Here is a 26,184-nt window from a genome sequence, read left to right as displayed (position 1 = left end):
TGCAGATAGAAGAAACTGCATTTATGGCTGCTCCAAGGCAGCTCTGATGCTGTGCATTGAGGTTTGAAGGTCCTTAAAATGACTTAATTAATGAGAAAGAGCCAAAAAGGCACCCCAAACCTGTCAGTCAGTGCTGTAATGTATTTTTTTCTAATCAGTGAGTCATATCTAATGATGTTTCAAGAAGATGGAGGAATCCTGGCATACCTGAGCTCACCTATGGTTATTATTATTTTCCAAAGAAGGCTGCCTGTGGATGTCGTAAAGCCCTTGGTAGATGCTGTGCTCTCCATGTGTCAGTTTAGGCTGGGCACAGAGCCCCACAAGGCTTGAAGAGTTCACCCAATTTGAGCAGGAGGTGAAAGACCAAGGGGAGATCCTCACAGAGATCCAGGAGGTCCATGGGCTACCTGAGCCACTGCCACCCATAGCAGCTTGTTCTTCTTCCTGACATGAGCTTTAAAACCAGTTCAACTCAGAACTGGAATAAAAACAATCCTTAAGTGGCAAACTTGCATTGTACTTTCGACTGGTTTTGCACAAACAGAGATAAATTGATGCTCTGACCTTTCTCAGGGGTGTGAGACCGTGATTTCCTTCCCCTTTAAGCGCCATTAAGTGGATGTGACATTCAGTCAGGATCGTATTGACAAGTGAATATTCCCCACACAGCCACCAATCCCGGCCACTCAGCTGCCACGCTTGCATCAGGATAATGACAAACGGAGCTGCTGAAACACTCCACGTGCATTTAACTCCACTGTTTCAGCTTTTAGATTCCAGCTGTATCATAAACCTGCTCCTTCTCTCCCCCCTCCTTTAAAAAGCACCAATACTCGCTTAAAATCAGGTTTTAGATGAAATTTCCATCCTTGTGCTGCACTCACTCATTAATTATTTACCAACACCTTCAAAACACAGCAGCATTGATTGCAAATTTGTAATTAAGGCTGACTTGTACTTTTCACTTAGAGCAGATGTTCATACCCTTTTTGCCCCCCCATCTCATAACACCAATCCTCTGAATATTTTAAGATTTTACTAGAATATTCAACAATTAGTTCCATGTGTGGGTGCTGCCATGAGCGTGGCTGTTTCTTGGCTGCCTGATTTCAGGAATGGATCAATACAGATTCCAATATCAATGTTTTACTGAGAAAAACACAGTTGATTTGAAGTTGGCATTGTTTCCTCTAACGGCTGTGATTATCTGCTGTGCAGTGGCTTCTCTACCCCATAGTTGGTTCTCTAGAGATGATATCACAGAAAGATAAAAGGCCAGAGCGTAATTATACAGCTTTTCATTTCCACTGATCTCAAAGCATCGAGTAAGACACAAAAATGCCTCCTACACATACCAGTCAGCTTCAGCTCTAAAGATTTACCTGGCAAACAGAGAAAGGACTGAGGTTTTAGAAATAAATTTACCTGGTAAATAGAGAACATTGAGGTTTTTTTTCAAGGATTAAAATTAGAAAACCTCTTTTTATCATTTGAAATATTTTGCTTTTTGCAGCCAACTTGTTAACTTGGCTGTAGAGGGACCTGATAAGTGATGGAAGACCCTCCAGGAGTGCAGATACTTGTGCTGGAGCAGCAGGAGTACAGATAAACCTGGAAATAAAACCAGCACTGAGATGGCCATGTTTGCACATAGAATCATTTAGGTTGGAAAAGACCTCCAAGATCATCCAGTCTGTATTGGGTTGACCCTGAGTTGATGGACAGTCTTTAAGACCAATTACGCTTCTCACAATTTACGTATTTAAACCACACAGAAAGGCGGGACTTCCCCTTTTGTCGGAGCTCACCTGCTGGAAGGTGGGGGGGGCTCCGAGCCTCCCGGCCCCGCTGGGCCGGGCCGGGGCCACTGCCCCTTCCCCCCTTTCTCAGCACCACGGCACGGACCCTGGGTCGCTGGGGGGAACTGTCCCAGAGCCGCAGGCAGCTAAAACCAGCCATGGACTGCTCACAGCTAAAACCAGCCATGGACTGCTCACGGCTAAACCCATCCAGCGCGGCTTCTGGGGACAGGCGGGTCCTTCTCCTCTCCATGCAGAGCCGGCGGAGCCAACGGGAGCCGGCAGAGCCTCCTGTCTGCAGCCAGCACGCTTCGTGCTGAACTGAAGAGGACACCACGCAGCCAGCAGCACAGAGGGAGCGAGGCTTTCCCCACCGTAAAGCCTGAACGGGAGCACTCTTCAACATGGCGGCTCCAGAGTCAGGGAGAAAGAGAAGTGAGTCACGTGGGACGGAGCTGGAAATGGCGACGGGAGAAAAGAGGGCGGTGCCGCGATTCTGGCGCGCAGCTTAAACAAAACCTTCTTGCATGCCGTGGTAAGAAACTGTAATACCACAAACTGTTTGTCTCTTTAATCCATTTGAAGAACATGGGGGGATGGAGAATCCTCGTGTGGCCTATGAAGATTATGAAGAGTGCCTATGCCAGGCTATATAGAAGTAGTAAGAGGCTGTTAGAGACTTGTGGCGAAGAAAAGCCTCTGTGTGCAGGCCAAAATAACTTATCCTTAAAAAGATGAATAACCCCATGTGATGGCCCATGTTTTGTAGTGTGAAGGAACTGTGAGATTTTTCATGGGAGAGATGTTCTACACACAGCAGATTGATTGTTTCCGGGTGGATCTGCTGTTAGTGGCTGTTTGGGAACTACGTGCAACTGAAGGAAAACCCTTTTTTCCTTAAGCATAAGAGAGAGACTTTTCCAGAACTGGAACACTGACTAACATCCCATATTCTGTTTTCCCTTGTGTGAGCTGGGTAAAAGGAGAGAAGTGCTGGGGGGGTGGGGGGCGGGATTTGCTTTAATTTTGTTTTGTTATTTTCTCTTTACTTTTAATTCTATTAGTAATAAAACTCTTTCATTGTACTGCAACTGTTTAAGGTTTGTGCCTGCTTTGCTTTTCTCCTAATTCTTATCTCTCAGAAGGAAAATAAGTAAGTAATGAATATTTTGAACCAAAACCACTACATTTAATTGGTGTTTCTGCCCGGTTTCGAACTCAGCCAGCTACACAGTCCAACCACCAACCCAGCACTGCCAGGTCCACCCCTAAGCCCTGTCCGTTCCAGCCCCTCCACCACTTCCCTGGGCAGCCTCTTCCAAGGCCTGGTTACCCTCTCAGTGAAGAAATTTACCCCAATAGCCAACTTGAACCTCCCCTGGCACAGCCTGAGGCTGTTTCCTGTCACCTGTTCCCTGGGAGAAGAGCCTGAATCCCACCTGGCTCCAGCCCCTGTCAGGGACTTGAAGAGAGTGAGAAGATGGCCCGAGGCTCCTTTTCTCCAGACATATTTCCGTAGCCTGTAGATAACACTTAAGTTTCCAAGCTAAAAATCTTTATTTCTGACTTTATTCTGACTGTCAAATCAGAAAGAAAGGCCCAAACACTCAGAGCTCCTCAGACAAGGATGGTGTTTGGGTTTTTTCCCTGGTTTATCCATCACACTGCTTACATGGAGTCCAAACTCGCTCATCCACAGCTGCACAGCCGGTGTTGTGCCAAGAGGAAAAAAAGCAGCTTCTGTTGGCAAACCCAGCAGATCAGAGCTGGGTCAAAGCTGACTCTGGAATAAGGAAGGGCCTTTTTCCCAGGTTGATTTGTGGTTTACACTCCCCTCAAGAAGCCAACACAACACTGCAATTCCCAGGGCAGCTGTCGGAAGGACAAGGCGGATGTGAGCCCAGCGCACACCGGGAGATCCGTGCCCACCCTTTTAGCATCCACCCAACACTTCACTGCCTATTACCCTGTAATGGCCAGAACCTTTTCTGCCTCAGTCACACAGATGTTACTCAGACTTTACACACCTGCTCCTCTGCAATTCACAGTGACTAAACAGCCCCTAAAATGAAGTGCTCTTAGAGAAGGAAAAAAAAAAAACCCAAAGAGAATATTGTCTCTTCCAAAGAAACAAAACTCAATCAGATTTGCAACAAGGAATTATAAGACTCTAAATTTTTAATACAATGGCTCTATTACTGGGATACCTGCAGAGGATAATCAACAGAAGACAGTTGCTCTTTTGTGATGACATTACCACATGGAGAAATTTTTCTTAGGTATAAAGTGGATTTCTTCTGGAGTTTCCTTCTGGAGTTTCTGGGCAGAGTACTGGGCATCTGTGTCTTTGATAAGAAAAAGGACAAACTGAATTATCTAAAATACTACATGGCTGATTTTCATTACCTGGTGTCTCATTTGTTCCCTTCTAAATCCAAGGCAGGAGCACATTTGTAAAGTCTCTCCAGGGGGACCAGAAGCTTGGTCTTTGAAGAGAGCTTGTCTTTGGTTGGAAAATAAAGCACAGATTTATTCCAGACCATTCTCACTCCCTTTAAAAACAGTGTCTGTTACAAGGCTATGACTTTCATCAAACCCAGTATGTTTGTATTAGTGACACACAGAACTAGGAAAAAAACTGAATTAGAAGTCAACATTTGGGTCAGACAAAAAAAAAAAAAAAAAATTTAAATTCCAAACCAGCAAAATTCCAGTCCATCAGATGGAAAAATGTGCATTTGCATTTCTTGCTCGCTCGCAACATTTCCATTCCTTTTTTCCTTGTGGAACAACAAGAAATACTGAAAATGTTGGGTTGGATTTTCTCTTTCATTCATGGGTCTCTCTCAGACTTGATAAAGAAATTTACATTTGATATTAACAAGCATCAGCTTCTTACCTACTTAGGCAAGAGCAGGGAAGAAGAGAATGAAAAAATAAATAACAACCATGAAATATTGATATTTAAAGAAAAAAATGAGACATCAATTTGTTTTTTTATTTTTCTTGTAGTTATATGAAATAATCAAGTGAATTAATCCCCCAAAAATCTGGAAGGCAAAATGTCTGTCTGGGGGGAAGGGACACAACAGCATAAACCCCCTTGTTCAGCATCACCTCTCCCTGACCTGGGGAGATCCAGGTGCTACAACTGAAGCAGGAAATTTCCAGAAGCAATAGACTTAAGAATTTTCAGCACCTGTGAACATAACACACAGGAAATAGATACAACTCACTGTTTTCAGAGCAGAAAAACATCATCTCAAATTTTCCCGGCTCTATTCTTTAAAACATGAGGTTTAGCAGCATTTAGAACCCTCTGTGCTGCAAATCATGTACGAGATGATCACACAAATGCTGACTCTGGTAACATCATCCCCACTTTCTTCCTCACGTGCCGTGCGCTGACAGACTGATTTAGATCCCCACCAGCAAATGCCATTTGAATTTCCAATCAGATGCAGAGCCAAAGTTCCTGCAGTTTTACTGTGGAGCATTCAAGCAGCTCTAATGTTATGTGTGCTTTAGACATTTTTAGGGAGAAAGATGAAGTGAAAATAATGAAATTAAATATTTTGCTGCAGCTCTGAGCTGGATGCTTGAACGGGCTCCAAAATGTCAAAGGCTTTGTCTTGTCTGAAAGTAGGAAAAAGTCTTTTAAATAAACTCTTGAACTACCCAGCTCACACATCCTCCACCCAAAACAGAGGAAAATGAGCTTATACTGAAATAGTCTCCAAAAGTTACAAGGCTCAGAGTGTCTGGTCAGAAAGTTTTACGACCACATATTCCAGTGCCAGCCTTGGATGGGAGGTGCGACCATGGCAAAGGATGAGCAGCATCTGCTGGGCTGAAGGAGCTGGGTAAGGCAGGATGTGCTGTGCTTGGAGTGCCTCTCCACCCACGGGTGAGGAGTTTTACCCCCAGCCTCTGAATATTTATGGCTCAAAGTGCAGCTGCGCTGGAGCCGCCTTGTCTGCACAGCCTCACCCCAAAACCCCTCAGGATTTCATCTCATGGGTTTTATTCATGCTTCAAAGAGGAGATGCCACTCAAGATGCAAGTTGGTTTGTATTAAACACCTGAGCACTGTGAAACAGGTGTGGTGGAGCACTGCTGACCCCGCACTGAACCTCAGGACCCGAAGCCCCCGATAATTCAATGAACTGCAGGAGGTTTGGGGCAGCTGTGAAGGTGATTTCTCACATCTTGAGCAGCTCTGAGTGAATTATTGCAATAGCACGGCAAAGGATGGAGGTGCACATCCCAAATAACAGCACCCAGATGGCAATACCACACGGAAATAAAGTGTGTTTGTTCCCAGCACAGGTTACATCTCCAGACATCCTGTATTCAGAGCATTGCCGCAAAAGCAAGAGCGGAACTCTCTGAGGAGAATAGCAAAACCTGATTTTACATGTCATTCAACAAATACCATCTCTGCTGCCTTCCCTGGCACCCCACTGCTGGTGTTCCCATAACAACAGAGGAGATGCTCCACCGACCCTGCTGCTCACTGACAGCCCAAGCACCAAAGGCGAGCCAGATAAATAAATAAATAAATGCTAAAATACTTCCAGAACATTCAAGGGCCAGATTCTTAACCAGAAAACTCAGTCTTAGGCTTGAAATACACCTGCAATAACACTCATCTTCATCCAATATCCATTGAAGGGGTTTTTATGTAAATTAAAGCAAAAGGTGATAAAAACCTAACAAAAAATTTAGGTCCAAAGCTGAAGAAATGAAAAATCCAGACTGAAAAATATCCAAACCTAAAACCATATCTTTTTTTTTTTAGCCCTTAATGTCCCCTGAACCATGGTGTATTTTACATATGGAATTCAATCAGGAGCTTTTGCAACTCTCTACATAATTTTCCATATGGAATAACACAGTAACCCAGTGAAGCTTCAAGCATTGGGCAGAGAAACATAAATTGTGCCATGCAGGATGAGCTCTAGCAGGGAGACATCAGTGGTAAGACAACACAGGATATTTCTAAAATAAATACAAACAAAAGAAAACCTATTTATTAAATTAATTGGAAATTCAGCAAGGCATTTGCTCAGAGAAACTTGTTCTTCCATAAAGAATTGAGATTTCTTCCAAGGGCTAATATATATGCCTTGACAAAAGGTCTGTCCAAATTGCTCATATGCCCACAGGCTGTGGAGTTAATTATGGATAAGTTTACTTAATTATGCATCCATTTATTAACCATGACAGCCCCAGAAAATAAGACCATCGCCCTTCTTCAAACACGTTACTCTCTACCATAATACAACAGCCCTGGCAGCTCTTTCCTCATCACAGACCTATTTCTGCTTATTAAAGGAAATTATGGCACCACAGGTGATACTTGAAAAGCATTTCACAGCACACACAGAAATAGACCCTGAGGGCAGCATCTTACAGTGGACACCCCTCCTTCCATGTAGGAAAACAAATGGAAGGAGACATTCGTCAGCCTAACAACCCCCTCCAGCACTCAGGGACTCCAGGGACTGAGGTTGTAACAAGAGGGATATCCAGTAAACGCCAATCCTTCCACATTTTTGCTGCAGTCTGTCACCAGGGCAGGTTCACACCGTGTTGTGGTCCCTCCCCACGGCAGTGTGGCACCTTATCACAGAGACCTTTCAGCTGCCTGCACCCTGATTAGCTGTTCTTGGCATGAGAGCCAGGGCAGGCCTGTCACATCTGGGGGACAGGACTGGACAGGTCTGAGTAAACCATTAAGCCACAAAAGAGTCATCATTGAGATGATGCCTTGGACTACTGAAGGTTTAGACTTGTAAAGGGGGAAAAAAATGGTCACATCAGCAGAAAACGGCACATAGAGCTTATTTCCTAATAAGAAATGTCATAACTCATTCTCAGGCTGTTTGTGGAGAGAGGTGAGCCTGGAGGGGGGTGCCTGTGCTGGCAACAAAAAACCCAGCAGATCAGAGAAGCACCAACTGATCCCAGCTCTGCTCTCAGGCTGGTTCCAACTGATCCCACTGAGAGCTGGAGAGGGATGTTTTACAAGGGATGGAGGGACAGGACACAGGGAATGGCTTCTCACTGCCAGAGGGCAGGGCTAGATGGGATATTGGGAAGGAATCCTTCCCACTGAGGGTGGGCAGGCCCTGGCACAGGGTGCCCAGAGAAGCTGTGGCTGCCCCTGGATCCCCGGAACTGTCCAAGGCCAGGCTGGATGGGGCTTGGAGCACCCTGGGATAGCAGAAGGTGTCCCTATGGCAGGGAGTGGGACAAGATGAGCTTTAAGGTCCCTTTCAGCCCAAGCCAGTCTGTGGATTAAAGGAATACCCCTCTTGGAAGAGTCCTGTCTTTGGAGCTGTTCAATCCAGGTCCTCACTGGCCCAGACCCAGCAGACACCAAAGGCTCCTCTCACACACGAGCCACATTTTCCCTGTGTCTGGAAACTGATACAGTGTCTCTGAACCTACCAAAAATGAGGAAAGCCTTCATTCCTCAGGTATGCCACGTGCAAAATGGGAATAAGCAACTAACTCTTCACCAAGAGCATTGCAATATTTAATAATGCCTCATGGTAGCTGAGCTAATTTATAATATAAGAGTTACCAAGAGCAATTCCCTGACAGGATTTACCACCGAATTATGAGAGTAATTGCTCACCAGAACTTTATTTAGCTAAAACCTCTCCTCTGGCAAGAACTTCCATGTGCAGCTTGCCCAAAGCTTCATTCACAGAATTATTTTCGGGTGGATTGTTTCTGACCTGGGTGGCTCCATGTTCCCTTGGGGTGCTGCGAGCAACACTGAGCAGGAATTTCATCTTCCTTGCACTTACTCACAGCACAAAGACTTTTGTCATTGCCTTGGTCACACTGTCCTGGCATTAATCCTAGACATGCACCAGCCAAAATCCTGCAGTAAGCACTGTGTGGGTGCTCCAGGCTGATTTGAGATCATCTACTCTCACATGAAGCTGAATTAAATCAAATTGATGCAGCCCAGAAGAATTTTCAAGGTTGTCTGGGACATTAAGTAAAACTTTTACACAGGGCACAGCAATAGAGAAACTGACTGATGAATTTGGACTGATCCCCAGAAGCACGAAAGGCCCTTGATGTGACTCTTGGAAGAGCTACAGCTTCCCAAATACTTTCTATTTCCTTAAAATGTCTTTTTTTTTCTCTTTTTTTTTTTTTTAAACAGGAAAATGGCAGATTGCAGAGCTATTGCTGAGAGAAGAATCATTTTTCTCTTTGGATTTCACTATTCACTTTGGGAGGCTTCAACTCATAAAACTAAGAAAGTCCTCACAACAGAAAATACCATAAAGACAAAAGCTCTGATTTTCAAGTTTTTTCTTTCTCCCCCCCCCAGGTGAGATCACCAGTACATCACCCTTACAGCTGAACATTTCTTGGGCTCAAATTCTCAGGACAAATTTGATTTACATCTAGCCTGCCCTATTTGATAAACCAAATGCTGCTGCTTGTAATCATCAAATCGCATTAAATCAGCCCAATTACCCTGAAATGAACCTGAATCTGTGCAGATTAGTTAACCTGGACCAGCTATCATCTCATGGAATTTGATTGCAGCCCAGGACCTGCCCCATCCAGCTTCGGGATGCCGGGAGCTACCAGCAAAGAGCTGGCTGAGAGCTGCACGGTTGGGATGGAGGGAGGGGTGGAGGGGTAGCCTGAGCCCAGAACAGCCTCACTTGGTACCCCAGGTGAGGGAGAACCACCAGCATCTCGTACTGGGAGCGCGTTGCCACCATGAGAGCCCAGCACAGGCTGGGGTTTGGTGCATCACAGACACTTCGGCACCATAAACTCAGGCAAATTTGAGTCGGGCTGGGAGAGAGCTCAGCTTTGCAGCGTGCTCTGCCTCCCTCTCCTGGCCTGCTCCCAGGGATTCCATAAATCAACCACTTCTGGTGCAAAGCGAGAGCAGCACGAGCCACGTTGGGATATTTGTGCGTTTAAAGTGCCCAGATCCTGTAGATGAAGAGCAGAGCCCTGGAAACCCTCCCCAGCTCCAGACCCTGTGCTGAGGCTGCCAAACCCACACTTGCCATGGCCCAACGAAAGGAAAGAGGAACAGTCCAGCCAAAATACCCCTAATCCCCTTCAGATCACGGGGTATCAAAGCCCAACCATTTCTACCCAGACTTTCTTGAGAGAAACAATCACAGTCCGGCTCCCTCATTAATCATTTTAGATTTATTACAGAATACCCTCTCCAAGGGGAAGGCGAGGGGGGGAAGGCATCTAAGCCACGATTCCCTAATTCAGTCAACATGAATGAAAGCAGCAAACCTCAAGTGGAACATTACCCAGCTCAGTGAGAGTTAAGCATAACAAAATCCCTCTCTCCGCAGGGAAAATGTGACTTTCCTGGAGTGCAGGCAAACACCACTGAGCATTCCCAGGTAACTGGGGCCAGATGGGATAGAAAAGCTGAAAGGGAAGGGGGGAAAATGTTAAAAAACAACTAAGCCCCTGTTCTACTCCTAAGGCAAAGCAGCAGCTGCGGCTTGCTTTTGGGGTTTTATGTGGATAAGCCTAAATGTGTGATTAATGCTTGGCAATAGATGTAGCTGGAATACAGTAAAATGCTAAGATCAATAGGATAATTAGCATTAGATGTAATTAGATCCACGCAGTTGGATTCTGGAGAAGCTAATTTGTATTTTAAACTTTCTTGTGTGCCTTTTGCCATCAAAGCTGGAGATTAGGTGACTTTATTTTTTCCCTCACATGCTGAACATTAAAATATTAAATGGTAGAAGACTCTCACAAAACACTGGCACTAATTTCATCCATCTCTGATTGTCAGGAATATCAAATTTTAACTAAAATGCAGAACTTCATGGGAAAAAAAACCCAAACTCACTTCTGAAATGCCTTCTCTAGGGTTCCTACATGTGTATAATAAATCTTCACAGGAGTTAATCCCATTTAAATAACTGTGAATGTTAAATTACCCTTCTAGTTCATTTACAGTTTGCCGTGAAGATAAAAGCTTTGTTTTTATCTGCAAAAGCAGCATTTTGCTGTTTACAGGAAACAAATCCCACCTTATCAATCTGCATAGCTGGCATTTATTTGATGTGTTTGCTGCACTTAACACATTATTTACTAAAACCCTGGATTTTGAGAAGGGGGAAACAAGAAAATCTCAGCTTTCAATTAAGGAATGGAATTAAGAAAGAGAGGACATTCAGAATCACAGATCCTAGCACAATAAATCTTTCCTACTTTTTCTTTTTTAAAGCAACCAATTCAGCTGGGGCTGCCCGTCCCAGCAATTTGTGATGATGGACCATTACTTTTCAAGTCAGTGTGTTATTGGCATCTTAAACACACAGCAAATTGATAGATAAGCTGATGAAAAATAAACTGCTCGCAGGTCTGCAACAGGCCACTGGAAACCTGCTTCCCAGGGTGAAGAAAAAAAAATTTTAAAAGGAACGAAAAATGAAAAAAAAATGGAGGGGAAAAAAGGGAGTGGGAAGGAAAAGAAGTTTTATATTTCTTGGAGAATATTTGTGCTCTCTCTCAGAATACATTTTGGGGAACAGATTTCTTTTTTTATTGCCTGAAACTTTTAACTTAAAACCAGGTGCTTGATGGGAAGTCAGGATCTGGGCAGGAGCAGTTTTCCCACAGCTCAGCAGGAGACACCAGGCAGCAGCCACCGGGGGTCAGCACCACAGCACAAAGGATTTATGTTATAAACACCAGCTTTTCTAGGAAACCACAAGTATTCAGTCCGTGGGAATGGCCACAGCCGTGCACAGATTGGTGCAGAGCTGTCCAAGAGAGGGGCTGGATTATTTAGTGAGAATTTTAGCAATCATGGATAGAGCTGGCTTTTGAGAGTTCCTTGCCATCATTATCTGCCCATGGGTGAAGAACAGAGGAAGGAGCTCCAATCCTTCACAATCATAAAAACGACATCTTCATTTCACCTGTTCAGCTCCTAACTGGAGTCTTCCCAGACTTCTCAGAAGCTGGGAAACATTGATAAATGGGGTGAATTTATGTACTCAGAGCTGTGTGGTGCCATGGACAGGTCACTCTTAATATTTCCAATGCATTTAAGGGAACTGAGGTACCTCTGCACCACCCTGCCTCTGACCCACCAGGCTCCCAGTCCAGTCAGGAAAAATCAAAACCTTATTTAAAGCCTGCAAAAATTACTGCACTCTCCCAGCTGAGCACACAGTGCTGTTGATTATGGAATCATGGAATCCCAGAATGGTTTGTGTCAAAAGGGACCTTAAAGCCATGGGCAGGGACACTGCCATATTTTAGCAAGCATAGTCCCGGAAGGGATGTCCTTGCTAAGGGGTGCTTACAGCTTCCTCTGGGACCTGACAGAACCTATCAGCTGGCCAGGTTGAATATGGACAATTCTTTAAGCCACTGAAAATTGTGACCGCCTCTGTGATACACACTTAAGAATAGGCAAACTCCCCCCCAAGCTCTCTCTCGTTTCCGGTGCTGGGATAGGTGGCTGTGGGCCCCGTACAGGGGCCAGTGGGCCCGGCCCAGGCCCTGCACAGGCCAGGCCAGGCCGGGTCACAGCCATCCTGGAGCCGATGGGCCCTGTTCCATCCGTGGAACCCCCCCCACTGCCTTGCTGTGGGCAGCTGGAGCAGCTTGGCTCTCCCCCCTCTCCACTTCGATAAGCCACATTCCAGCTTCAAGGCCAAGGTGAGATTAACCCTTTTATTGCTGTGAAGAGCTGAAAACCTGAGGGAAGAGAAAGAGGAGATGCTTAAAGCTGAAATTCTGTTGTGAAGCTATGATATATCAGAGTATCCTGTTGTAATTTCATGAAGATATGGGGGGTGGAGTGTTCAACTCGTAAGCAAAAGCACCTGCACTGAGATAGGCAGATGCTGATGCAGCTGTAATTTCATGAGAAGTTTGGACAGGGAGAGATGGAAGAGATGAGGACTTTTGCTCCAAATGGGAAAGGAGAAACCTCAGTTCCTAGAGATGCTCCCAGAGATAGTCCTAAGGATGAAGATGATGAAGACCCTTTGCTCCCAGGGAAGGAGAAGGGCCTCTGTTTTTGTTTCTGAACGGCTCAACCTTAAAATTGTACCCCAAAAAAAAAACTTCAAGAGTGGACCCTCGAAAGCAGTTGTGGGAAAAGCTGCAAGTCGGGGGAAGGGACTCACATGCGAGCAGAGAGACCGCTTCCTAAATGGACTGAACAAAGTTATTTGGAAGTGGGCGGCTGGCTCGTTGTGATAATGTTTTCATAGCATGAGCAAGAAGAGACTTCTCTTTCTAAATGGACTGAACAAGGTTATTATGGAAGTGGTAAAGAGACTGAACATCTTAAGGGTTGTCTTTGAACATTGTCAGTGGGAGAAGGGAGGAAGGTGGGGGGAGGAGGAGAGTTCTGAAGGTGTGGTATAATTTTTTTTTTCCTCTTTTAGGTCTGTTAATACACTTCTTTATAGTCTTTCAAGTTTGGTGCCTGTTTTGCATTTCTCCTAACTCTTATCTCACAGAAGATAAACAGTAATGAGTATTTTAGACCAAACCACTACAGACACCTTCCACTACCCCAGGTTGCTCCAAGCCCCATCCAGCCTGGCCTTGGACACTGCCAGGGATCCAGGGGCAGCCACAGCTTCTCTGAGCCTCAGCACCCTCACAGGGAAGAATTCCTTCAGTTTATCCATTCCAGCTCTCCCCCTGGCAGTTTCAAGCCATTTCTCCTTGTCCTGACACTCCCTGTCCTGGCAAAAAGCCCCTCTCCAGCCTGCCAGGGAGTCCTGGCACCACCACTCAGCAAATCCTCAGGGCTGTTGCTGGCAAACCTGAGGATGAGCTGTTGAGTGCTGCAGCCCCTGGCAGCAGTTTTTATCCTTGTTTTGGTACCTGCAAACCTGAGAGCATTGCAAGCACCTCTGTAAGAGAACCTGAGCAGCTCAAATGAGGGTCAAGGACTATTTTTATCCAGGCTGAGAGATGCTGCAGGGGGAATGAAGCTTCATTTTACTCCTAGCATCAGATGCCTTTTGTTTTGCCAAACCTTAACAGACACACTCTGAATTACCTGGAATTTAAGTTGTTTACCTTTTTAACCCTTTAGTGAGGGCAGCACTTTCAGCCCCTTCATGAGTGCCAGTGCGTACTAAGGACACGGAATATAACAAACCACAATTGCATTGCTGAAGTGATTGGGCAAACAGGAACAAGAGGAATAGTGGAAATAGAAATAAATTGAATTCCCTGGAATTTGCTCTCCCCACATGAGGCAGCACAGCCCAGCTGGCAGAGCAGGGACCAGGTGGGTGACTCGTATCCTTAACCAGCAGGGCTCCAAGGCCACCAGCTCTGGCTGCTGTGCTGGGAGCCCTTACAAAGTTGCTCCTTGGATCAACCCTTACAGGATAATATTGAAAAATTCAATACTCCTAATCTGCAACCCATCTGCCACAACCCTCAGGGCACTGCAGGGTCCTTCTCTTCTGCAGAATAGAACTCACCCATTTCCCTCTCCCAGCCTGTTTTCTCTTTACCAGAGCTTTGATGATGCTACACTTCCATTTCAAAGCCAACAGAATCAAACATATTTCCTTTTCAAGCGTAGTTTTCCCATGTTTAAACTTTGTCTATTTCATTCCAAGCCAAGATAACATATGGATATTTTGAGGGTATCATATGTCAGCTCTTTAGGAATGTTTAATTTTGGAAGGGCTCACATGGTTTTTATTCCAGCATTATAGCCATTGCATTAGCCAGGAGGATAAAACACAAAGGCAGGAACCTCAACGTTGTTCAGCTGATTTACCAATTAAACTCATGGTGGCCTGGATGTGTTCTAGAGAAATACTTTCATTATTTCATATCAGAATTTAGGAAAAATATCCATTTACACGATTCTCAAAAATCCCCACCTACCATAAAATAGGATACAGTCAAAGCAAAGACAAATACTTTGCTTCATGTCTTTCATCCCCTTTTCCTTTCTATTACTGCATGGCCATTAAAATTGCCTCCAAGACCTCCAAAGAAAGAACAATAACTAATTCCTGTTTGTAGCTGCGAGTCCAATCATGTGCATGTTTTCAGTTCATTATTTTGGTGTCATAAAAACACGAGGGTTGCAATTGCAAGGAATTATTACATCCATATACTTTGCTATGAGCATTAACTGACAAAACCAAATTAGTCCATCAGGAGGGCAGATGAACACTGCCCATAATTGAATCAGGAGTAAATCAGCTCACAAGTGCTTTGTATACAGATGCTGTAATAATGGAGTCTGACTATTGAGATGACAGGGAACAATTTATATTTAATTTATGCAAAAAATATTGTTCAATATTTGCCTCTGTTTTCTGTTGTTGGCTTGAGGGCATTTTTTTGGGTTTTTTTTGTCAGATACTTGGTGGCACACAGCAGTCATAACACTTGGGAAAAGCTTTTCCTCGTTGTTTTAGGAATAGCCTCCTCCTGCTGTGCATTACATAAATAGCTGTAGGTACATACGCGTAATTTCACGTTTAATAGTACATCCATGGTCCGCCTCAGTGACTGGTCTGTGCTGGGCTGGTTTTAAACACATTATTCACACCTACATGGGAGAAGGGACTCTCCCAGGGTGAGGTGACAGAGGAGCTGCCTGGCCATGGAGAGGGTGGGATGCAGATCCACAGCACGGGGCACCTCAGCTCCCAAATGGTGCTGCAGGTTTAATCAGATGCCACAGGTCCAGGGTATCACTCTGGGGAGTAAAGCACGCGATCCATCACGGAATCATGGGATCATGAAAATCATGGAAATGGGGGATTCATGGAAATGGGGATTCAGCTCCAGCCCAAGGCCAGCTTTTACCATCTCTTTAATACCCACATTCCTCACATCCTCATTTTTTGAAAATCCTGGTTTTCTCTCCCCTCTTCCAAGCAGGTACCGTCCATCACCCTCAGGACACCAGCTACTGTTTGGCCATCAGAAACACCCAAGCTCTTCTGGAACAGATCCCTACCCTGTGTTCTCAGTCAGGCACTGCAATTCCCAGGAGCTTTTCCAGCCTGAAATAAACCAAAGCAGGAAATCCTCTCAGAGATAACAAAACTTCCAACCTCTTACACCCCCCTTTGCCCATTGAAACATGGCCTCCATGGTTCTCTCAAGCACTTCATATTAATATTTAGAGTATTAGCAAGTCCTTGTCTGTGGTGCCTCTGTCCTTCAGGGCCCAGTGAAGCTCCCAGGTCACCTGAGGCTCCCCACGCAAACAACAACAGCGCAGTGTTTGTGTGATTAAAAGAACATTGGAGAGCAGTAAAAGCTATAGACAGCAAGTGGACTCCATCCACTGTTTTCCTCCTGGGAGCACAGGCCTACCTAATGAAGTGAAAAGAGGGAGATAAATGTCACTTCTTTTTATCCCTAATAACAGCTCATTCCACTGGGTAGAAAAGAAAAATATTAGTGATCTTCCCATTTCATTTCTGTGGCCCCTGAATCTATTTGGCTCAGGCAGGAGCACATCGCCTGTCACGGAGGATTTTTACTCATTGCTTTTCTGGGAAGAGGTAGATGATGTTTCCTCCTAGTGCTGGAGCTGGCCCTGGAGAGGATCAGATTATCCTGTTCTCCCTAAAACACAAAACTCCAGGGGCTTCTGAAGCAGTTTGTTTCTGATACACTTACTGTCATCTCAGAAAAATGGGTTTGGTTTTGACAGAAATGACACCTCTTTCTACACCAACACACACAAGGTGATTCAGCCTGGCAGTACCGTGCACAGAAAGTTGGCAGGGATTTTTTCTACACATTCTCAGGCACCACAGTGGTGGGCACAGATTCATGTTGTTGCTTTTGAGCTGCTGAAGTCTGACAACACCAGCACATGAACCCAGACCACAGCTCCACTCAAGAGCAGCAGGACTCAGTAAAAGGAAAAACCCCAACATTTCTACCCCTGACACAAAGTGACTGTCAATTTTATAATGCTTCAGGTCAGCAGTTTTCCAGGTGTCTGCAGGGTTGGCCAGCAGCACAACAGCCTCAGGTGCCTGCATTGTAGTGACAGAACAAGGAGGAACGGGTTCAAACTGAAAAGGGGAAATTTAGGTTAAATATACAGAGGAAATTCTTTCCTCTAAAGGGTGGGGAGGCCCTGGCACAGGTTGCCCAGAGAAGCTGTGGCTGCCCCATCCCTGGAAGTGTCCAAGGTCAGGTTGGATGGAGCTTGGAGCCACCTGGGCTAGTGGAAGGTGTCCCTGCCCGTGGCAGGGAGTAGAATGGGACAGACTTCAAGGTCCCTCCCAACCCAAACCAAACCATTTCGGGATTCTGACAGGTCATCACAAGTCAGTGATGCCTCAACTCAGCAGGTCAGCAGTTCCCCACCCAGGAGGACCAGGCTCTTGGGGATCACCAAATTCATCTCACTTCACCCACCTGATACCTGCTCCAGTTTCTTATTTTCCCAAAGCTGGTCAATATAACCTGAGGCACAGTAATTAAGCCAGACTGCTGCAACCATGTTTGAAAACATCTTTGGCATCCACACACCCCCTCTTCTCCTGGGAGAGCAAATGAGACAGCTTGTTACCATGAAAGATTTATTACAGACTAACGAACGTAGGAAACCTGATGCGCCAAGTGCCAGGGAACACATTCCCAGCCCTGATTCCGTGTGGCCTCAAACCAACCAAGCCAAGCAAGTTTTATGCTCTTTTCTGTTGTTGTCCACGTGAGGCAAGAAGAGCTGTCACTAAAGGTTTGCTCAGATGCTCTGGGAGCTGGAGCCTGAGCTCACAAAGTGTTGTAATTCAGGAAACCTAACAGAAGAAATTACCACAGTTTTGAGATTAATCCATCCCTGGAAGTGTTTGAGGCCGGGTTGGACAGGACGTGGAGCAACCTGGGATAGCGGAAGGTGCCCCTGCTCATGGCAGGAGTTGGAGAATAAGGTCCTTTCCAGCCCAAACTAGTCTGGGATTCTGTGCCACCTCCCTCAGTGCCTGACAGGCACTGCTAAACTCAGCTTTTGGGAAGAAGGTGAAATTGCATCACCTCTGCTCTGTCTCAGCTCCAGGTACATGGTTTGAAACCAGATCCTGTTTGGCTGCTGTTTAATTAAAGCATGGAAAAATGCACAAGGGACTAAAGGGCACAAAATACGAGAGCACAGATGGTGAATGTTCATCTCAGCCACAGTTTGGAAGGTCAGAGATTTCCTTCTACATCTTCTCAGGGGCTGAAATTTTCCCATAAATCAGTTTTTTCAGATCTAACGCTCATCAGATTTGAACTCTGCTTCGAGGAGCCCAGCTCCTGAACAAACCTTCACCCAAGTCAGGGGGTACAAAGCAGATATTTTTAAAATACTATTTTATTTGTTTAAAAACCATATTCAAGCACCAGATGAAGGAATTCTATGTTTTGTTTTCCATGCTTTGTTTGCAAAACAAAATCTTTGCAGAGGATGCCAGATCAGACGAGATTCCAGGGATTTCATGCTGCATGACAAATATTTTGCTTAGGTAATGCCACATCAACCTCACCTCACATTCCCCTTGAGAGAAACTGGATCAAGAGCTAAACTACAGATCTAGGGGGGGAAAGGCAAAAGCTTTGAGCCACATAACAATAATTTCCATAGAAGAACTCCTAAGAATTTTGTATCATGTCCTTAATTTTCTACTGGGTAGCCAAACCAAACTCACATCCATTTGGGGAGCAGCCACCAGAGTGGAATACAGAATGCATGTAATGGATAATACATATGTAATGGAAAGATAATATGGAAGAGGTTCACTGCAAAATCCTAAGGTCTGGATGATTTTCAAATTACTTTCTTGTTCATTCTGGTCACATCTTGAATCAAGTTCCTTATTTCATAACCAATGGAAAATTAACTGGCAAGATACAAAGAAAAAATATTGGGAGCCTAACAAATCAGCAGCATCTGAGAGCCAAGGAATGGAAGGAAAACGAAAATTAATCTAATGGAGCAGTGAGTCAGAGAATAATGCATGGCAGTAAGTCCAGAAAACTGCATTATGCCAAACAAATTGCTTGGAATTTGCCCATATATAAAATAAATGGTTTCTCTACTAAGCCTGATTCTTCCAGAGAATGCTCAGCTCTCTTGGAGATCAGGTCTCACTCCATATATTCAATATTTCATGGGAGATCAGACGGGAAATACCCTTCAAAGTCTTAGTAACCCTCATTTTTAAGTTTGGTAGTGACAATAATAAATCCTTCAGACTCATTTTTTGTTGTTGTTGTTTTCTTTCTAAAATGAAAGACTAGAGTCTTTCATTCGGGTATTAGCAAAATTTATAGCACAAACCTGTGCCAGATCCGAATTTGTGCTTCAAGCAAGAAAGATCCTCCAGCACTGCCTGGCAGGCAGGAATTTCTTCTGGGATCAGAAGATTTAGGACAGGGCTGTGAAGCCAACCTCTTTCCCAATTACTCCTTTTGGAAATCATCAGCCTTGTAGTTAGGCTGGAAAAGGCAGAAAAACACCCACCCTGCATGGCTTGCCAAAGAAACAGAAACCTTATTCCCTGAGTGATCCCAGGCAGGAATTACAGCCCCCCTTTGGGAATTACACTCCCTCTAAAGGTGACCATGTCCCCAGGTGACACTGACAGATCCTTCAGGCATCAGCCAAATTTAATACCTGCAAGAGCGAGGATTTGCTGCCTTGGGAAACTGGAGTTTTGTCAGTGAACTCTCAAAGCAGGGAGCTCAGCCAGCTGCAGCCTCCACATCCCCACTGTTCCCTGCACTCAGGGCAAATAAACACCCAGGTGACCACCAGGAACACATCCCAGCAAACAAAGTTGTGGAGATGTAGTCAATTGGTGAGGTAAGAGGCAATAGAATAAAATGGGAAGGTAGAAAAATAACTTTCCAAAGAGTATCCCGTGTACTGTGCCAGCAAACGCTGCTCCAGAGGTTAAATACGGAGCAAGGACTTGTGCAAAGGGCAAATCAGCTCTGGAGCAGGGCTCCCATGTGCCAACACATCCACAGGCTGACACTGTGACTACTGAAATCTCCATAAGCTATGCATGAATAATCAACCAATAATCAGCAGCAGAATCAGCTGCACAAGAACCCCAACTTTTCAAGTTTTACATCAGTGGGGACAAGGAACAGCTGGCAAGGGGGAAGTTGACTTCCAAACATTCAGTATTCGGTTTCCAGAGCAAGTTACTGAGGAGCAGCACTGGGAGAAAGGGACATGTTTGCAGGGGAGCACCACACACCCTCTGATTTCTCCATCAAGAACAGATAATACTGCACACAGCCTAAAGCACATTTTTCAAGCAGGGCCCAGCTCTTCTCACAGGTGCTTTGGAGAAGTGTCCTTACACCACAGGCAGAAGCTATAAAAACCACGAGACTGTTGCAGGTGGTACATCAAAGCGTGCTGTCAAGCCTGTGATCTATCTCAAGCTCAGCAATTCTCCAGGCACAAAATCTGACATTTAATTAAGGCCAGCACCTTTATCATTCAAGCACATCCCAGCGTCATTGAGGAGCCCAAATGTCACCAATGACAATGATGTGGTACTGGGTGCCTACAAATCTTTCTTGTGAGATTTGGACTGTTTGGGCCAGAACTCAGCTCCTCACAGCTCCTCAGAGGTTGTCGCTGAGGGAATCACAGGAGCAAGGTCTGCTTTTATGGTTTGTAAAGGCATTTGCACAGCCCTGCTCCACACTGAGACCTTTTGTGGCTCTCTCCCAAATGTCAGTTCAGTGACACAGGACACAAGTAAGGAAGCAGAGCTTGGTGTCCCAAACCTGTACCCACTCCCACTTCCTTAGGGCATCCTTCCTGCCCACACTGCAAGGCCTATGAACACAGACACATCCACAGACACTTCAGCTGAAGTTCTGCTTTCAGGAGTGCTGAGCGTACACTGTCGTTGCCATAAGGATCCCTTTGGATGTCACTGACATCCATGGCAACCATCCTTACGTTGCATCTCACCTTGTGCCTGCGAAAACATCTAGAAAATCCTACCAAGGTGATCCACTAGAGGGAAGAAAATCTTCTGGTTGACTGACTAAGGTGGGTTTTGAAAATCCAGAAGTCCCAGGTTTCCTCTGGGACATTTCCCTCTAAGAAAGGCAAAGGAAAACAAACCAAACTAAGACTATCACCTGTGTTTCCCCACCTCGTTGGTCTTGCTAATTTGGGAAACAAACTACTCACCCAGGACCAGGGCTTTCTCCTACATCTCTTCTTTGGGTAAGATCTGACACAATGGATCCACTGCTTTTGGACTGATCCCAGGACACATAATAGGAAAGTTTAACACCAAACCCTCTTGAAGATCTGCCTGACATTTTCTTGGAGGCAGTAGCATGATCTCAGACTTGATTAACTGAGTAACAGTCAGCTAATTAGTCACCTAATGAGTCATCTTCCCAGCTCTACCTGTGAAAGTACCACAGGCAGAGCAGAAGTCCCACAGAGATCTGCAGGAAACTCTCATACATAATATTTTTAATGTCACCACCTCAGTAGAAACATACAATCCAAACATCATTAGTTCCAGAACTGGCTAATAGAAGAGAGAGAAAAGAGAAGGGAAAAGGATGGGACATTTTCAGGACAAATTTGCCAAATATCCGCACCAGCACAAACAGTAATAAGAAAGTACCAGTAAATCTGAGTAAAACAAGCCCTAAAAATTCAGAGCAAGTGTAGTTCTGGCATCACTGCAGAAACCCAGGTTTCTTCACGGCTCTAAGTAAACAAACACATCCTTCCTCAGGGCAACCTATCAGCAGGGACAGGAAAACAGGAGTAAATCTTGCAAAATCCCTTATCCAATCTCTTAAACTTGGGGAACCAGGTATGAAGGAGGAGGATGTGAGTGCACATCTCTGGGGCACTTCATGGACTGGTGCTTCAGAGCATCTGTGAGGAGCAAGAGGCAAACATGGAAAATTTGGGATTAGTCATGTTACACACCACCTATTTAACAGCCAAAAGGCACAGATAAGAAATAACCAGGCCCATCTGTAGAGAGTTAGAAATGTATGAAAACACTTGGGAAAAGGAACAGAGCTTCCAGGTGCTACAGTAACACAAACAGCCAGGGAAAGACATGGAAAAAAACCACTTTGTCCTTCACAGAGCTGAATACCAAAGCAGAAAGCTACATGCTGCAGCAATCACCCTCCAAAGCAGCAAAGCAACTTCCACTTTAAATGCCTTTGTATTGAAATGCAAAAATCACCACACATGTTTTGCTCACACCCAAACAGTAACTTCCACCATCAGGAACAGAGCAGCTTGTTCCAGCCCATGTTAACCCAAACCCACAGAGTCATCCCAACCATTGCTCCTGTTTGTAAACGATTGGGCACAAAGCTTTTGAGTGGTTTCAGGGGTAGTTGAGGCAGGTGTGCAAATGCAAAAGGGGTGACCCCAATTTTCCCTTTGGAAAACACCAGATTTTAGGGAAGAACTTGGGAAACAGAACAGGAAAGGAACAGCAAGGACATTGCAAACCAGGAGGTGGGATGTAGGATGACAAGGTGGTGCCTGTGCATGTTCCTCTCTTACCTGCTTCCATGAGCTGGCACTGCTGCCCAAAAACTTGGGAGAAGGTAACGGGCCCTGCAGCAGGGCTGGAGGTCACCGGAGGGGAGTCCATGGCTTCCCTGCAGTCCTGAGTGTTTGTCATGGAGCAGAGCCCCGAGACCTCCTGTCCCCCACAGGTCCTCAGCGGGCAGGAGGAGCCACCCAAGGAGGAACGCTAGTGCCTCTTCCCGAAATCCCAGGATGCTCCCTTCCCTCTTCTCAAGGGAGAGGAACAGCACACATGTTTTCAGTTGAGTGTCATCAGTATTTTCATTGAGAAAACCAAATGTCTGTGCCTCTTCCAGGAGGTTCTCGTGTGTCCTGGGCAGGTCTAGTGGCTTCAGGTGCAAATTAGCACCAGGCACTGAGGATTGGCCCTTTCTGGGGTATCTGCCATGGTCAGAGCAAAGTCATGAGGCTCTTTTCTTCTCCCGAGATGTCCAAACCCAGCTGCTACCTCGTCCGTGGGCTCGGACACATCTCCTCCAGGAACACGGGAGTTTTCCCACGCCGGGGCGCGGAGCCTCCGTCCTTCCAGCCCACCCGCTGCGGGAAAGATCTTTCTCCGCCTCTTCCCAGGGCTTGGAGCCCGAGCTGAGCCTCAGGAGGTCAGAGGAGGATTCCAGCGGATGCAGCCGCGGGTGGGACCGGCCGCGCCGAGGCTGCGGCGGGCGGGCTGGGCTCCGGGGGCTCCCGGCATCACTCCCCGCCGCTTGTCCCTTCCCTACAGCCCGCTCCCCCCTTCCCTCAGCCACTCCGGCGAGGGGGAGGAGACTGGAGGCACGTTAAGTAACATCCTCTGCCCTGCTGCAGTGGCTGCCCGGCCCTCCTCCCTCTGCCCGGATGCAGCGGCTGCTCCCGGAGCGCTTCTGGAAGCACTCGGTGGTGCTAACTCAGGCAGGGAGCAGCGAACCGCCTGCCTTAACCCCCTCCCGGCTACCTTAACCCCCTCCCGCCCGCCTGCCCGCAGGGATGCTCCAGGGAAACGGGGAAAGACGCGAGCTCTGGCTCTCAAACCTGCCCGCGGTGCCCGTGGCTCTGCATCCCGCAGGGATGCCTGGCTGGAATTCCTTCAGTGTGAGCACCAGCCAGGGCTGTTTCCAGGGAAAAGGGGCCAAGAGTTAACTCCCAGCAAAGTCTGACAGCGCTGATTCATCTTTATTTCAAAAACTCCCTCTGCCAATGCAAAGGATGCTGACTACGGGAGCTCTGCATAAATTTGTCCTCCATGAGTCATCAGAGCTTTTTTTGGGAAGTCTGCTGGGAAGAAACGTTACCGCATGGCTAGGAGAACACATTGTGACCCTGGTGGAAATTAGGAACTGTCAGATTACAGCAGCAGAAAGCCCAGGGCAGAGAATGAGAGGCATCTGCAGACACAACCAAACCCGGGGGAGACAGGACGATGATCTCAGCCCCTTCCTGCAGCCAAAGGCGGCAGGGAGAGGCTGAGGAACACCTGGAAAATTCCGAGCAGCGGGAATTGAAGTCACGTCTCGTGGTCTGTGCTGCAGCAGCCCAGCTCCTGGGGCAGCATCGCTGTACAGGGTGAGCACCGAGCCGGGAGCTGTCCACAAAATCCCAGCTGGGTCAGTTTATTGTATCTACTCCCTCAGATATTACATCTACTTATGGAAGAAATATTTTACAGTGAGATTGGTGAGGCCCTGGCACAGGGTGCCCAGAGAAGCTGTGGCTGCCCCATCCCTGTAAACGTTCAAGGTCAGGCTGGATGGGGCTCTGAGCATTCTAATGAAGCTGGAGATGTCCCTGCTCATGGCCGGAGGTCAGACTAGATGCTCTTTAAAGCATCTTTTAATTGGTCTAGGATTCTATGATTTATATGATTCTAGGCTCAGATCATCTATGACAAAGTCTAAACAAACAAACCAGAGACTACTTTGCATGTTTATTTCACTAAAGACACAGGAATAATTTCTGCCCTCACACGAACAAGAGATTCAACTTGACCTTCTTGTCTATCACATGGAGGAAAGCAAAAATTGGGCCATTTGGTCCACATGTCTTCAACATTCAGGTATTTATTCCTGTGGCTGTTTTCTTCCTCCCTAGCTGTGCCTGTTGCTCTCTCTGACCATGTGCCAGGAAATCCTCTCCGAGCTGTTTGGTAACTTGTCTGCAGAATCCACTGCAGAGCTGCGTCCAGCTGTGAAATATTAAAGCATAATTTAGGGGGGGGAAAAAAAAGCGCAAATTATTCAAGAGGCTACCTGCAAATCTTTTTTCTCTACTTCCTTAGCAAAACTTTTCCAACTTCAAGATGTCAGGGGTTTTAGTGTTGCAGATGAACTCACAGATGTATTTTTCCTTCTCCCCAATTCCATTGTGCATTAGGAGACTGCACTGGAGGTTTTTAACCATCAAAACAACCCAATAATCTTAGAAAACCTGTCCTCTGCAGGTGCTAAGGACTTGGTCACTGGAGGGAGGGGCACTCTGGGGATAAGAAAGCTTCCCAGAGAGGGAGTAAATTGGGGACCGGTTAAAGGCTGTTTGCTGTCCGATTTGCAGAGGGTTCTCTGGAGGAGCTCCTGCAGGGTCCGAGCTCCCCGTGGGGCTCCGTGTCCAGCCCAGCGCAGAGGAGACACAACACAAGAGGCCAAGCTCCATTTCACACCACTGCTCACAGCTTCCTGCCATTGGATCCAGCCAGTCCACATCCCTAAAAACCAGAAAGCAAGAAAACAAGCCCTCCTGTTTGGGCTGGTCTGGGAGTTGTGTCCGCATCCACAACCTTCTCTCCTGGTGACACTGGGAGCAAATCCAGAGCACAGGAGCTCAGCAGTGCTTTCCCTTCGCTCTGGACACACTCCAAGGGATGATCAGTTTAGCTCAGTACATTTTGCTCCTAAGAAATGACCCTCTCTGAGGTACAGAAGTGACATTTTCCACCTCACTGCAGCTCCTCTGGATTTTCCTCACAGCTGACACCTGTGTTGCTGTGCCCAGTCCCACACATGATCCAATGCCAGATTTCCTCCTCTGGGCTTCTGTGCTTACCACAACACCCTGAGGTCTATTTAGCATGTTCAAGATTCCTTAAGGTCCCTCCAGTTCTGCTGGTGCCATTGTGAACTCCAGCAACTGACCCTGCACAGAAAGTAACTACTAACAGAACACATAACCTGACTCAAGGCTTCTGTTTCTAGGTGAAAAGGAAATATATGAGTGCTAGGAATAATGTGCCCCTTGTTAAGATGCTGGAGCTCAATTTAGAGGAGCTGTGTTTGCACACAGTGAATGAAATCTGCGCTTTCATTGCTCTGGAAGTGCAGGAAGAAGGTGAAAGCAGAAGTCAACCCCTACCCCTCACTGAGTGGGAGCTTTTTCTGCAAATGAGTCCACTGCTAGAGCCAGATTTGCTCATGAGAAGATTTACCCAGATGCAGCAACACAAGCAGCTTAAAAACACCACAGCTGAGTTACCATCAAACCACCAAGTGACAGAAAAAGTCCATCTAATGCTCCTTTATTGGCCCTTGGCCTGGAATGACTGCTGAGAGATCTCCCCAGGTCATTTCATGCGGCTGTAGCACTCATTTCCTCCGCACTGATGATCAGAGGCCCCAAAATGCAAAGGGAGAAGCTCTGTGCACCTCCCGCCCCCAGCCCATGCTGGCAGCAGCACGGAACAGTTCACATCGGGACAGAAGAGCCTTGGAAAATGCAGCTCAATGGAGATCTCCTTCTCTTCCGTATCCAATTATCCCACTGAACAGTGTGCCACAGGAAAATGCATGAAAGGGAGAGAAGAAGCTCGGC

At 46.2% G+C, this 26,184-nt stretch overlaps 1 protein-coding gene across 1 annotated transcript in view; it reads right to left on the bottom strand.

The window, feature by feature from the left end:
• KAZN (kazrin, periplakin interacting protein) overlaps positions 1–22,955 on the bottom strand; it is a 203,570-nt gene extending 180,615 nt beyond the window's left edge. Inside the window, exon 1 of the mRNA XM_042051345.1 lies at positions 22,384–22,955. Within this exon, the coding sequence (XP_041907279.1) occupies positions 22,384–22,504 (121 nt within the window). The 5' untranslated portion in view covers positions 22,505–22,955. The remainder of the gene's footprint in view (positions 1–22,383) is intronic.
• Between the last annotated feature and the right edge of the window lie 3,229 nt (positions 22,956–26,184).

This window comes from Corvus kubaryi, unplaced genomic scaffold (assembly GCF_017639235.1).
Source record: "Corvus kubaryi isolate FWS band 111438036 unplaced genomic scaffold, C.kubaryi_AGA036_p1.0 75, whole genome shotgun sequence".
NCBI lineage: Eukaryota > Metazoa > Chordata > Aves > Passeriformes > Corvidae > Corvus > Corvus kubaryi.
This window is presented reverse-complemented; position numbering and strand designations above follow the sequence as displayed.